General features: G+C 45.6%; 2 protein-coding genes across 2 annotated transcripts; both read left to right on the top strand.

Moving 5' to 3' along the window:
- Positions 1 to 3,792: 3,792 nt before the first annotated feature.
- Positions 3,793 to 5,825, top strand: LOC136764027 (GTPase IMAP family member 2-like). The gene is made up of 3 exons (XM_066717859.1): positions 3,793 to 3,808; positions 4,047 to 4,154; positions 5,107 to 5,825. The coding sequence occupies exons 1-3, from the start codon at positions 3,793 to 3,795 to the stop codon at positions 5,823 to 5,825; spliced, it is 843 nt and encodes a 280-aa protein (XP_066573956.1).
- Positions 5,826 to 10,864: 5,039 nt separating this feature from the next.
- Positions 10,865 to 15,360, top strand: top6bl (TOP6B like initiator of meiotic double strand breaks). Its single transcript, XM_066717858.1, has 12 exons — positions 10,865 to 10,936; positions 11,054 to 11,112; positions 11,346 to 11,414; positions 11,739 to 11,897; positions 11,998 to 12,164; positions 12,392 to 12,520; positions 13,097 to 13,218; positions 13,501 to 13,611; positions 14,002 to 14,100; positions 14,361 to 14,484; positions 14,703 to 14,905; positions 15,310 to 15,360. Exons 1-12 carry the CDS (start codon positions 10,865 to 10,867, stop codon positions 15,358 to 15,360), a joined length of 1,365 nt encoding a protein of 454 aa, XP_066573955.1.

Here is a 15,360-nt window from a genome sequence, read left to right as displayed (position 1 = left end):
AGTTTTGGCATTGGACGCTTCTCTCACTTTTACCAGCAACCTGAACTCTCTGAATCTATCGTGCAATCTGACAACTCCCTTCTTGGGGACCTGTTAAATCACAGTTGTGTTGATGAATTTGTATAATGGGACAGACAGGATGAGCCACACTGTTGTTTAGACCCCCACAGCCGAGAGCCCCAGGGCACGGCCTGTCTGTGATCCGAGATTAGAAGTCACCAGAGGGGGCAGTTTGCTAGTAGAGAGATGAAGGCTTAATAATTTAGTCGGAGGTTAATGGTGTTTGTTTTCAGCTGAGGGCTTCTGAGCAAGTGATCAGTCGATACAAACTGTGGGAGGGAGAGAGGAAAGGAGGGAAGGACGGGAGCCCCTTTGCTCTTGGGGAGGCTTGACAGGGCTCCCAGATATTTTGAGAGAGCAGCAAATCATTAGGTAACGGTACACAGTCACATGGGGGGCCTTATTACAATAATCATCGTCAAAATAACAATCTTTCAAAATGTAACTGCCTGACACCAAACCACCAGGGTCCTTCGGGCAGCAGCGCCACAAGCTGAGCGGGACGGCCCCGCCTGTCGTTCGTGACCTTCGCTGTTCTCTAGTGATGTTTACCCGATCGACTGTGCGATGGAGTACCTCTTGCATCTGCCCTGCTGTTGGAGCACCCTGAGTCCTGTCAGCCGAGTGCTCAGATCTGCCTATTGAACGAGCTTTTGATCTCTTAAATGTATGCGTTAGTGTGGGGGGGGCACACGGCTGGAGAGCAGATATCCCTTTGAAGATTCCCCCTCAATTGGCTCGGCGCACACACACACACAATGGGATGTGTGAGGTGTGGTTATCACTGACACACACCTCTCACCGTCTCTCTCTCTGCGGATTTCCGTGGACGTCCCTGCTGCTCTCCGTGGGAACAGAAGCAGTCGTCTTCTTTTATTGGAATTGATCAGGTTTCATTTGTCTGCACTGTGTTATTTATAGTTTTTTTGTAAGAGTGGGATAATATATTCTTCTAAAGGTTGCTGTATAAAATAAAGATTATAATTATTATCATCATTATTATTACTACTACTATTATTATTATTATTCTTATAGTGCTCTTCAAGCTTCCAGAGACAAGGATACCGACTCTTGCACAGATGACAGCCGTGTGCGATGGGAATGTTCAGACCGGCTGCCACCTGTTCCTCCAATCTGTCTGCTTATTTAGTCACAATCTGACCAGAATAACAGTTTTGTAATAAATGGTTTTAGACAAATACTATTATTAATAATAATCATTAAAACGTGTTTTCTTCAAAGGTAGGCTGGTTGATTTGGTAACTGACCTGCTGGCTGCCAATACACTAGTTTGAACCATTTTTGACTGGTACTGAAGCGGGAAGACTTCCTGACATTGGGAAGGAAGGATGGGCACAGGACAGCAAGGCCATGTGGTGGGTAAAACAAGTGCTGGACTTAACGTTTATGAGCACGTGTGTAGAACAACACCTTTTTTACAGACTGTACAGTCAGTGTATCTGTATTAACCCTCTCTCTCTCGGTGGTGTTAATGTACTGGAGTCAGTACAGTCTGAAAGTCTTGATGAAGAGGAAGAGAGAGACAGATTGCCTGGCAGAGAATGAGACACAACCCTGATACACTGACAGACAGAACCGCTGCCTGACACAAACACACACAGAACCACTGACAGACACAGATACACACAGACACACACACAGCTACATCAAAGGAATAGGTGGAATGCTGCAAATCTGCGCTGTACAAGGAAACAGGAAACAGACACCGAGCTCACCTGGCTCAGGTAGCTGTGTTATACTTGAATGTAAAAGTTTACTTTAGATTTCTCCGTCGCCATTTTACCACAGAAAGAAGACCGCTTGACCTGGGTGATTAAGTTTCCCTTTGTGCTGATCAGGTAAAGCGTGAGTGCGTCAGTGTGCGGTGTGATGCGGAGCGCAGAGATGCACAGATATCATTGCACTCGATTGCTTTAAAATGATATATGATATATGAAATGATATGACGGTGCGGTTTCTATTGATTCTAAATACAGTGGGGGGAAAAAAGTATTTGATCCCCTGCTGATTTTGTATGTTTGCCCGCTGACAAAGAAATGATCAGTCTATAATTTTAATGGTAGGTGTATTTTAACAGTGAGACACAGAATAACATCAAAAAAATCCAGAAAAACGCATTTCAAAAAAGTTATACATTGATTTGCATGTTAATGAGGGAAATAAGTATTTGACCCCTTCGACTTAGTATTTGGTGGCAAAACCCTTGTTGGCAATCACAGAGGTCAGACGTTTCTTGTAGTTGGCCACCAGGTTTGCACACATCTCAGGAGGGATTTTGTCCCACTCCTCTTTGCAGATCCTCTCCAAGTCATTAAGGTTTCGAGGCTGACGTTTGGCAACTCGAACCTTCAGCTCCCTCCACAGATTTTCTATGGGATTAAGGTCTGGAGACTGGCTAGGCCACTCCAGGACCTTAATGTGCTTCTTCTTGAGCCACTCCTTTGTTGCCTTGGCTGTGTGTTTTGGGTCATTGTCATGCTGGAATACCCATCCACGACCCTTTTTCAATGTACCGGGCTGAGGGAAGGAGGTTCTCACCCAAGATTTGACGGTACAGTTATTTTGTGTTTCTTCCATTTGCGAATAATCGCACCAACTGTTGTCACCTTCTCACCAAGCTGCTTGGTGATGGTCTTGTAGCCCATTCCAGCCTTGTGTAGGTCTACAGTCTTGTCCCTGACATCCCTGGACAGCTCTTTGGTCTTGGCCATGGTGGAGAGTTTGGAATCTGATTGATTGATTGCTTCTGTGGACAGGTGTCTTTTATACAGGTAACGAGCTGAGATTAGGAGCACTCCCTTTAAGAGAGTGCTCCTAATCTCAGCTCGTTACCTGTATAAAAGACACCTGGGAGCCAGAAATCTTGCTGATTGATAGGGGATCAAATACTTATTTCCCTCATTAACATGCAAATCAATTTATAACTTTTTTGAAATGCATTTTTCTGGATTTTGTTGTTGTTATTCTGTCTCTCACTGTTAAAATACAGCTACCATTAAAATTATAGACTGATCATTTCTTTGTCAGTGGGCAAACGTACAAAATCAGCAGGGGATCAAATACTTTTTTCCCTCAGTGTAAGCGTCCAATTTGTTTTACTCGAGTGCGTTTGAACAAATAAGAATGACGTGTACAAACTGTGGCTGAGCATATTGAGCCTCAGATGTCATTTTTATATATAATTAATATCTTCATTCACTGTCGCAGTTCTGTGGAAGCTTGGTTTTAATGCGGTTTCCCTCTTGTCCTGTTTATTTTCGTTAAGCTGCACCTCATTCACAGTATTGGTCTGCGTACTTTTATTTGTACTGTTAATAAAGCCTAACATAATTTTTACCCAGAGATTGTAGCTACAATTACACTCAGATCTATATTTATTTGTTCTGTGAATTGTGGCTTTTTTGGTGATTAAGTCATTTGTTATCCAAATACATGGAAAAAACAGAACCTTTGTTGCGTTACACAAAATGAATACTGAAAGTTGTTCCATCACTTTGTAGTATAATTGTGTTAATTGAAAAGCATCATCAAAAGCAAAATATTGATTTATTTTATGACATGGAACAAATAGATAAATAAATAACATCAGCCCAGAATCATCACCGGTGCATCCCTGGTGAAAACAGCTATAGAAGTGTCAATACAGATTTGCTGCATGATGTTCTTGGTTGACTTGTCTATCCTCCCCTCTCACAGAGGTGCTGATTACCCATGGAGCCAGAGCTCTGTAAGTTACTCATATATCTCAGTGTATAATATTGTTTTCCACATGTGTGTGTAAAGTGTCTTGGTACGGGAGTGTTCTTGGTGGTGGGTGTGATGTAATTTAGAGCCACAAGAAGTGGCTTCTCTGGCTGTGAGTGTTGATTACAATCAGGCAGGGGCCCGAGAGGAACAGGGAACAAGCTGACCCTGTGGCTCCGGCTCAGCGTTTTCATGCCTGTGTGTCCGTCTCTGCCCTGAAGCTGCAGGAAGCGAAGCAGCCGCAGTGAACCCATCGAAGAGAGAAGTGTCTGTGAAGACTGAGGAGCCAGAGGCCAAGCGGTGTGACAGCAGAGACATTTACACCAACTGTGAGTCCAACCAAACTGTCCCTCAAAGGACCTCTCGATATGATATTATCATATATTTAGGTGCTACGATATGTATTGAAATTTTCATGATCCTCACGATTTTGTGTATTGCTTCTTTTCATCACTGAACCATTGCAAACAGTTAAATCACACTTCCAACGACAAAATTCTGCACAAATACATTGAATAGTAATAAAAACCTTGAGCCTGTGAATTAGATCAACTTTCTAAGATTGAATTAGTAATTAAATGTGAATGTAAACAATAATTTGTATAAGATACACCGTTGGACTGTTATGTCACTGTAACAATAATAAAATGTAACATTGTATACACACGTCATGACAGATCTAGTTATTTCTTCCCTTCAATGTTGTTAAATCTAAAGTGAGCCCATACTTCAGATTTAAAAGTCCCAGGCGTTGGCATCAGTCACGTTTGGAACAGAGATCACCGTCTAAAACAGAATGAATTTGATTTGTATCTATCGAAGAGCATTGCGCCATCTATGGGATTGGAATAATTATACTTTATTTTGCCTGAGAAACACAAATAAAACTACTGCGTTTAATAGCTTGATAATGCAAAGGAAAAAAAGATTAGTGGAGACAAAGGATCAATTGTAATATTGTGATACTACACTAGATTGATGTTTTTCACCATCCCTACAATTTACTATTTCAAGGAGAGAGAAATGGTTACTTACAAAGTTAGACAAATTAGTCTTATTGTCTTGTACTGAACATCACAACACTATTTTTAAGTAGTTACATTCTTAAATAAATAAGCAGCTTCTGAAATATACATTTAAATATTTGCATATTTAAGTCTACATTTTTTTCACGGGATATGTTTGTATTGCAGGAGGTGTTATTAAGATCTTCTTATGTATTTGTGTATCTTTGACACCCTGAAAGCTGATCCCTGATGGGGTTGTGTTGTTGTCCCCCAGTGTCTGGCAGTGGGGCTGGAGCAGGGCGCCCTGGCCCGGACAGCGAGATTCGCATCCTGCTGATTGGAGACAGAAGAGCAGGGAAGAGCTCCTCAGGAAACACCATCCTGGTCAGAGAGGAGTTTCCCTCTGCAGCCCCAGATCGTTGTGAAGTCAGAAAGGGGTGGGTTGCCGGGAGACGCATCTCTATAGTTGACACCCCGCGACTCAGCATGGATGACAATCACAGGAGAGTTGAAGAGGAGATGATGGTCCAGCTCTGCTCCCCGGGCCCCCATGCTGTCGTTATAGTGATCTCACTGGATCCATCTGACCTCAGTTTGCTCGGCAAGTTCTTTTTTCTGGAGAAGTTTAAGAAAACGTTTGGCGAGGTGTTGTTCAGACACGCAGTGATGCTGTTCACACACGGGGACAGACTGAGGGGCCGGACGGTGGAGCAGTACATTGAGAAACAGGCGGAGGAGCAGAGGAAGCAGAATCTAGGTCCAGAGAGGAGAGCTCAGAACCAGAGAGAGTATCTTCAGCGGCTGATGGAGGAGTGCGGCAACAGGTGCTGTGTCTTCAACAACAAGAACACAAGCGACCACAGACAGGTGACGGAGCTGCTGGAGACGATGGAGGCCATGATGAGAGAGAATGGTGGAGCGCATTACACCTTCGGCCGGTACCAGAGGATACTGCCGTCCATTGCAGGAGGAGAGGAAGATGAAACTGGCTGAGCTGCAGGAGGGGAAGAGGAAAACACAAATTCAAGCAGCTCAGCTTTGTTTGATGGTTTGTGACCATCCATCTTCCTCTTGATCACATTCCAGAGATTTTCAGTGGGGTTCAGGTCTGGAGATTGGGCTGGCCATGACAGGGTCTTGATCTGGTGGTCCTCCATCCACACCTCGATTGACCTGGCATTGTCCAGCATTGTCCTGCTGGAAAAACCAATCCTCAGAGTTGGGGAACATTGTCAGAGCAGAAGGAAGCAAGTTTTATTCCAGGACAACCTTGTACATGGCTTGATTCATACTTCCTTCACAAAGACAAATCTGCCCGCACCTCCAGATCATCACCGATCCTCCACCAAATTGTACAGTGGGTTCGAGACACTGTGGCTTGTAGGCCTCTCTAGGTCTCCGTCTAACCATTAGACGACCAGGTGTTGGGCAATGCTGAAAATTGGACTCATCAGAGAAGATAATCTTACTCCAGTCCTCTATGGTCCAATCCTTATGGTCTTTTGCAAACCTCAGCCTGGCTCTTCTTTGCTTCTCATCGATGAAGGGCTTTTTTCTAGCTTTGCACGACTTCAGCCCTGCCCCTAGGAACCTGTTTCGAACCATCCTCGCCGTGCACTTCACCCCAGCTGCCGTTTGCCATTATTTTTGTAGGTCACTTGATGTCATCCTACAGTTGTTGAGTGACATTCGACTGAGTTGGCTGTCATCCCTGTCAGTGGAGAGTCATTTTCGCCCCCTGCCGGTCTGTAGCTTTGTTGTCCCCAATGTCTGCTGCTTGACATTGTTCTGATCCGCCGTCTTTGAAATTTAAAGGATGGAAGCAACCTGACGCTCACTGTATCCCTCTGCCAGTAAAGCCAGAATTGAACCCTACTTTTCCTCACTCAAAACTCTTTTTCAACTCTTTTGGCATGTTCAATAATTATTTTTTATTCCAATTACTTTTGAGGTACTACTAGCACTGTTTTGCCATCCAGCTGGTCTTATTGCAAGAGGATAGTGATGACCACAGCAGTGGTTTTTATACTTTTCCCCGTTAAATAAGATTTGGTTCATGTGATCACCTAATCAGTACCTCATTCAGTAGAATGAGGTGTGCCTGTGTTGGAATTCAACAGACACTGGCTGCCATACATGTAGAGATGCTGATTTAAGAAAAATGTGCAGTGGTCTCTTAATTTGTTCCAGAGCTGTAGATCATGGTTATGGTATGGTGTATGACCCCAACTTCAGAACTGCAGCTCCAAGCAGCCGTACACTGAGAGCTGAAGGGAGGCCTGCGCTTACAGCTTATACCTTCCCCCTTTTTCTTTTTTTTTTTTTTTCTTTCTTTGAATTGTATTTGTGACATTTAATGTTCCTTATTATTTGGGAATTTTGGTGGCTCTGGGTTCGAGTTATTCTTCTGTGTATTGTCACTCTTGTACAGTTCCTCTCTCATGTTTATAGTCGTGTGCGTGTGATCTATTTCTGTTCAGGTGTGTTTTATTTATTGTATTTTGCTATTGTCTGTTATGTAATATTCTCTGCATAAAGACTAATTTCTGTTCAAATGCCATTATTTATATTATGTTGGTAGTGCAGATGTGACATAACAGAATTATACTATGATTGTTTGATCTTTCAATATAATATCTGTTGTTTTAAATGCAGCAGTCAAACTGCAGTCATGCCTGTTAGTCTGGTGGTTCTAGAGTCAGTGTCATGTACATTCTAGAATGTAGTTCTGTTTTCTGTAATTGTTTGTCTTATTTTCAGCAGCAACATCAGAACAAGCAAAACATTAAATCAAAAGCATAATGTATGTGAATGCAGCACTTGCTAGTGTTTTCCCATTACTGTGGCACAATTACACAATAAAAACATTCAACAACATATTCATAAAAATAATCAATGACACCTGATCAATGATCAGACGGGAAAGCATCGAGCATGCGCACTTGTGATCAGCCGTTGACAGTCAACCAGTTCACCAGCAGCTCGTTTTACACTGGAGTCTTTAATATTATTAGTAAACATTTTTACGGCATAAATTACATTAAGCTTCATGGAGAAAGCGATATTGCAGGTTAGTGTTTATGTTTCTATTTAAGGCCAGCTTTGCAAAGAGCGGTAATGTAAGAAAAGCGAATATTTTCCACACGATCCCAGGCAAGATGGTGCCCGTCGTCAGAAGTAAGGCCGCTCATGACGTCACTATATAAATAAGTGCTTTTGTCATTAATTTACAGATACGAAAATAAGTTACAAACATAATAATCTCGTCTTATATTCGGTCCAATACAGTATATACCATTTCAACATGTACGATGCTATACATTCAGATACCTCCCGCACAGCTTACCTAACCGCTATGGACGCTGGCTGGCTAAGTGGGACCGGTCTATCCAGGCCTTATCCGCGGCTCTGCGGCTCAGGGCTGCCCATGGCCGGCGGGGCCCCTCGCTGCTCTGTGGTCGGTGTCCATGGGCTGCTTATCCCCTGACGGAGCCACACGGTCTCCCGTTCCCCTCCACGCAGGCGGTCCGGCTCCTGCTGATCCAGCTGCGGCGAAGCGGGTCGCGCCGCCGGAGCCCCGGGGACAGCGGCCTGTTGGTGTCGGTGTCCGCACAGAGCGACGAGGCCTCTCCCGGGCCCCTGTGCTGCCGGGGGACGGGTAGGTAGGCGCTGGATGAAGACGTTGAAGGCAGGCTACTTAAATGTGCAAACAGGCGTCAGTATCAGTCTGAACATCATTTGCGCTTAACTTTCTTTCAGTATAATGTAAAAATGTAAAACTGCTTCCTCTCTCAAAAGTGTCCCGGGGATTATGGAGTGACGTAGGGTCCAGCTTTAAACACGATTGATTGATTGATTGATTGATTGATTGGCAGCGTGACCTACAGTTACACAATAAGCAATTTCAGCACTACAAACGTGCATTAAAACAATCCATACAAATTGAAATTTAAGCATTACAGAAGTACAGTGATACAATCAATACAAAATTACAGTAAGTAGCCTAAACACCCTAGTTCAACTAGTAATATCCTGGATATTATGAATTATTATACAGTAATTAGTATTGATGGATTCTTTCATTTTGAACCTGTAATGTATTTTGCATTGCTCTTGTATCCTGTAAGTCACCCTGGACAAGGGCGTCTGCCAAGAAAGAAATACATTAATCATAATAAAATTGATGGATTACTTTCTAACAAGATCACTTATCTTACAAAAATGACTGCAAAAGATTTAAAAGTGAGTCGTTTGTCGAGATTTACGATTATACAGTATTTACAGTATAATCGTAAATCTCGAAAAACTACTCGCTTCTAAATCTTTTGTAGTCATTTTTGTATTACTTTATTATAAATACATGTTAATTTGGATTCATATGTTGTTTTTTTCTGATTTTATGTGAACGAAAAGACACACATTCGCCTGTTTTCTCGTTGGAGATAGTAACATTTCAAAATATAATTGTCCTGGTCACAAAAGCAAAGTTTGGGGGGAACAATAGTCATTTTCTATACTTCTGAGGCATAAGCAATTAGGAAATAACACTTACTACCCAGGAACAAAAATTGTGTAACATAGTGTAATAATAATTGATAATAATAATAAAACCAAAATATACGGTCTGCTGGGTGAGATTTGTGTTTATTGTTGTTAAACATTTGGTTCCTGAATATTGTTTGAAGATAATGTGACTGTTGTGGTGTTTTGTTCGTCATGTGGGTCTCTCTGCAGTAGCTGCTGCCGGTGCCTGGTGTTTCGGGCTCCTGGCGACAGAGGTTCAACAAGGTAAACACGGTCGTTTCCGATCTGGTTAAAGTCTTTTGGCCCAGCATCAACAGGTGCAGTTTAGTGAGGAGAGTGTTTTAAATGGGATGTGTAACTGTGGAAAGTTACACATCCCACATTGTCTTATGTTGGCTGGAATATAGTCTGCAGTGTGCAGTAGTGGCCTGGGCTCTGGACTCTGGATTGGAGGGTTGTGTGTTCACCCCCAGGTTGGAGACGCAACTGTTATACCCTTGAGCAAGACAGTGTATTGATCCAGTAAAAACCCACATTTATGAATGGGTAATTGTATATATAAGTGCATGTGAGGTATTATAACAATTGTAAGTTGTTCTGGTAAATTATGTTAGTTAAGGAAGCAAATAACAGTCTCATTAGAACCACCAATGTGCGAAAACAAGACTTGTGCATGGGAAGAGGGAGAAAAGCTATTAATGGAAAGATGGGATTTTTCAGGCCAGTCATTTATTTTAAATACTGTGTTGTGTGTTTGTTTTAGTTGTGTTTTTTGGTAATTATCTTTCCATTTGTGTGTTTGAAGAGATACAGCAGAGGCTCCGGCCCGTCCGTTTGACCTCCCCTGCCGATCCAGACGAGCTGCTGGCCTTCACCGACGCCTGTGGACCGCTGCACTTCCTGCTGTCCTTCGAGGTCGGGCCTGGGCTGGGGACGGATGCCTGGGTTCCTGAGCGCAGACACAGGCTGAGCCTGACTGCCTTTAAAAACAGTCATTCGCAGCTGTGGTTGGTGTTGTCGGGGGAGGGGGAGGGGGCAGCCACTTATAACTTCGAGTAGGACATCTCAACAAGGAATGTAATTGAGATATATGGCAACAACCACAGGCTCATGGCTCTTATCCAAAAAGCATGACACTGTCTGAACGATCCTGGTGAGTGACTGTCAGGAAGTGGTGATGTACAGCACTATGTTCATTTCCAGGGCCCCCACTAGGAGCTGTTTCAGTCTGTTGTTGACAAGCCTGGAGGGAAGGAGCACACCAGAAAGCATCTGGACCCCCAACACCCCCCCCCAAAGATGTATTTGTGTCCTATAGCAGTTTTGATGTGTTGTCCTGTCCTCTGTCTCTGTCTGCTGGATCTATTGACTGAAATACACTGACCGTATGTGTCCTAAAATCTGTGCCAGCCTTGTGAAGGATCGCCAGTCCGCCCATAAAAACTGATTGATCGATCTATTGATCCTTTTATTCGATATTTTGTTTTCTTTCCCAGGCCAGCGACAGGATGCCGCTCCTGGAAATGGCCGGCCACGGGGTGCAGCAATTCTTACTCCGCCTCAGCCTGCTGCAGCCGCAGGTACGGGTCAACTCAGGGGGGAGTCTAGGGACTCGAGTCCCGGCCCTGGTCCTGAACAATTGGGCTGTAGACCCTGTGGGACAGCAGGATTCCCTCAACACGATCTCCCTCCTCCAGGTGAAGATTCATTACAGGCTGAAGCTGAACAACGCCATCTTGTCTTCACAGACCTATGGGTGAGCAGCCCATCCCTTGCTCTTGTGCTGTGCTTCGGCAAACTATAAGGAGTAAACTATAAGATGGCAGAGATAATATTAGAGACATATGATGCCACACAGTAGTATGTGCCCCATCAGTGGCAGAACCTAGGTTAATTGATTAATTATATGTAAAAATAGAAAATCATTCGTTCAGCAAACATGACTGCGTCTCGCTAAGCATCCGTGTCTAAGCCTCGTCTTCCTTCCAGCGGCAAGGAGCTGAGCAGGTTTCCCCTGAAGGGCAGGAGTCTCCTGGCGGAGAGCAGCCCCTATTTGCCGTAAGTGTAGTCCAGACTGTAGTCCAAAGTTGAGAACGCCTGGCTTTCCACCCAACTGAGCCGTACAGCAACCGGGCGTTCATCACAAAGGCTCCCATTCTCCGGACACGGTGTGCATCTTGAATGAGCGGCCCCTGCTGGATTTGTGAGCTTGGTGTCTTCTTCCACAAGCAGTTTGTCTTCTGTTTTTGTTGTTGTCTGAAACACATTTGGTGTCTTTGGCCGCCAGTGCAGACTCATCCCTGTATGGTGTTTATAGTGATTTATTTAAAAAACAATTTTTCATGATTATTATTTATTTTTTATTTTGCCTTTTGCCCCTAGGTGTCCCTCCCCCTCTGCTCCCAAAGTGCAGTGCAGCAAGTTGCATCCCATGCTGGGAAGGATGGTATCTCTGCTGCTGCCCCCAGATGTGGTGGAGGCGGGGCTCTTCGGGGAGGTCAGCCTGCAGCCCCTGGCCGCCCTGTGCCCCTGTCTCCGGCAGTACCCCAACAAACCAGCCAGCATCACCAGGGTCCACATATCCTTTGGGAACGGTGGCTAGAGCCCCGATCTGGGTTTTTAATCACACTTGGGTTCCCAGCTTCCTTAACGGGACGCACGTGTATGTTTACGGGCCCTCCGGCCTTCCCGTGCCCTCCGCCGGAGATGGGGGCCCGCTGCCGTTCCTCACAGCCCTGGCCCCCACGATTCCCTGGGAGGAGTTCGGCCTGCAGGACGTGCGCTTTGCAGACGGAAGGCAGGAAGAAGGTAAAGCGCCATCTCCCTCACATTTAGTGACAACGGCTGTTTTCTCTGAAGATCGATTCCTCAGTTTGCCTGTTCTTGCTGGTTTGTTTTGCCTATGAACAACGAATTAACTTTCTATTGTTCTTCTTCTTCGTCATCCTCTCCTCCATCCATCCATTGATCTGCAATAGCCACTTCATCCAAACCTCAGGAAGGTTTCTGAGTGCGCAGTACTGCCTTTCCCCCAGGTCCCCTGTGCCCTGATGCCATTTTCACGGTGGGCGGGGAGCGGAGCCCAGCTGTGCATCAGACGCTCTGCCTGTTCCTTCTGGTCGAGCACAGGGACCCCTTCCACTCCGAGCTCGCTGACTTCATCGGTGAGAGCCGTGGGGTTGGCTGTGGTGCGCGGCTACGCGGTCGAGCAGGGCAGCTGGGTAAAGTGACCAAAAACCAGTAAAGCACAAGATCAGTAAAGCTGTAAGTGTAGTCCAGACTGTAGTCCAAAGTTGAGAACGCCTGGCTTTCCACCCAACTGAGCCGGACAGCAACCGGGCGTTCATCACAAAGGCTCCCATTCTCCGGCCACGGCATGCATCTTGAATGAGCGGCATTGAGATTCACGGCAATCTCGAGCCAACTGGTCCATAGGAATGGTTTCCCTCACATGTCTAGGGCAATGGCTCTCGGTCCTGGTCCTGAGAGCCATTACCCTAGACATGGAGCAGGTCTGAGCATAGATGTGCTCCTGTCTGTCAAGTAAAGTCAGACCACCAAGAATGGCAGAGAAGGTGAAAACAGTCAAACTAGTCTCACAGCTAAGCCTTTCCTTGACAGATTAACTCGCATAATTCAGTTTATTACAGATACCTGAAAATAAACTACATTCTCAATAGAGGCTGTGCAGTGTGGTGGTGTCTCTGATTTTCCCAGCATGCCCCTCTCTCTCTGTCCAGCCAATGAGGACCTGGTGGAACAGCAGTTGAACCTGCTGCTGCACTACAACCAGGAGGCGGTGACCTCAGCGCTTCACCGACTGCTTTCCTCTGCTCTGAAAGGGTTTTTCAAGGGGCAGAAGGTAGTAACTCCCCCCCCTCCACCTGTTTTCAGCCTATCAAAAAATAGGCTGGACCCCCAGAGATTTATTTTCTCTTGTAACAATCTGCACTCCTGGGAGGAGTTGTTTTTCTCTCCTCCATGCCTGATGGTATATTTTAATTAAATTATGTATTAAAAGTTCTTTGGGTTAGAAAAATGAATGCTGAGGTTAGGCTTGATGGACTGTGGCATTCGTCTGGACCGTGGCTTCTCCTTGTGTCCCAGTGTTAAGCCCCAATGGGTCTGACCTGCTCTGTTTCAGGCCCAGAGTAGGATGAAGTCTGCCCTGCCCGTCATCCTGGGCTCCATTTCCAGTATCGTGGCCAGCAGCACCAGTCTGGACTTCAGGACCTTCTGCCTTGACAGTATGCAGGTACCGGCCCAGTAGATTCCCATAGAAGGGAAAGGTAAAAAAAAAAAAAACTCTAAAAAAATTAATAGGACAGGGTTTTTGTGGGGGGGGGGATTTTTTTAATTTAGATTCAGAAGCACAAACAGTTAAACCACCGGTGCTAAAGAACGTGAACCAAAATATAGTCTACCACAGACCTTGACATCTCACAACATACTCGCTGACGGGAGGGGGGAAGTAAACCATTGGACCCTGCACACCCTGGGAGATGTTTTTCTCCAGGGGCAGTTCCCCTGTCCTGTGTCCTGTATCCGTGTCCCATGCTCAATTGAATACTTCTGAAACCGAGTAATACATGGCTCTCTTTATGCCTGTGTGTGCACCGGGCCTCTCTGTATGGTGGCCTGGCAGGTTCAGGACACGCCGGAGCTGTTGGCTTCTCTGCACCGATCCCTGCTGAAGAGCACTGAGGACCGCTTCCTGCCCAGCCCCACGTGTGACAACCGGGAGGTAAGAACCGCAACAGCAACACTTACACCAAAAGCAACAACAGCAACAGAAACAGCCACAGAAATGCCAACACAAACACTAACAGCAACATCAAAAGCAACAACGGCAACATCAACATGAACATCAAAAACATCAACCCCACTGTAATTGGTGTGATTTTAATTTTGTTCTGTCTGACATAAAAAAAAAAAAAAGACCTGAGAAGGGAAAGGCAGGGTACGACACTGAACTAATAGAAGTTTGTTGCGCCTGCCTTCCAGTCTGTGTCGATCGCACCCCTAGAGGCTGTCCATTGCAGCCAGGGCCCCCAGGCGCCGGGAGAGACGGGGACAGAGGAGGACGAGTTTGCGGAGATGTGTGCTGGTCTCTTGGATCTGGACGAAGGTACAGAAAACCGCCTGCGGGGGGGCTAACCTGTCAACGTGACGCCACATCAAAGACCAGATCTGAACCCTGACCTACATGTGAGTCACAGAGTTCAAACCTGTACCCAGTGGCTTAATTCTTGGGAAATAAGTCATAAAAAAGGCTCGTGGGAATTGAGCCCCTGTGACAGTTGTCCTGACGCCTTCGTCTCTGTGCTCTGTTGTATTTTTGCACAGAGGTGATTTCGGGCCCATGGCACGGGGGGGGAAGCGGGGAACCCGAGGCTGGGAAGAGACCGTGGGCAGGGGAGGCTGGTTCAGAGAGTCCGAGCACGGCCACGTGTAAGCAGAGAAGAGCCCTGTTCCCACTGCACGATGCCCAGAGCCGGCCCAGTCTCCCCGCCCCCAGGTTGTGCCCCAACTCGGAGTTGGACCCACTGGTGGGTGTTGTTCCACTGTAAACTATTACATGCAACTTAAAAGCTGAAACTACACTGTCATAGAATACATTGCGAAATAACTGTAACTAGAAGGCTGGTTGAAGTCCAAACGATCAAGCTAAATTAAAATAAGTTGATGTAGAATCACAGCTGAGGATGGATGATACCAGTATATGATCTGTATTTTATCTACACCATTCATGGCAGGGCGTCTCAAAGCTCTTTGCAATCAAAACAATAGACAGCCACACATCCGTATTAAAACCCCACAAAAGAAAACACTCAGACCCAGTGTTCAGACTCATGACAGTGTCTTGAGAACAGCTGATCCGTAACCAGTGGCGTAAACAAGACCCTGCTCCCTTTGCTGTGATACCAAAGGTGGTATCTCCTGCTTCCCCCAGGAGGAGGCGCTGTGGCTGCAGGAAGTCTCCAACCTCTCCGACTGGGAATAG

The sequence above is a fragment of the Amia ocellicauda genome, chromosome 12 (genome assembly GCF_036373705.1).
Source record: "Amia ocellicauda isolate fAmiCal2 chromosome 12, fAmiCal2.hap1, whole genome shotgun sequence".
Taxonomy (NCBI): Eukaryota; Metazoa; Chordata; class Actinopteri; order Amiiformes; family Amiidae; genus Amia; species Amia ocellicauda.
Note: the sequence above shows the minus strand (reverse complement) of the source record. Positions and strands in the feature narration are given on the sequence as shown.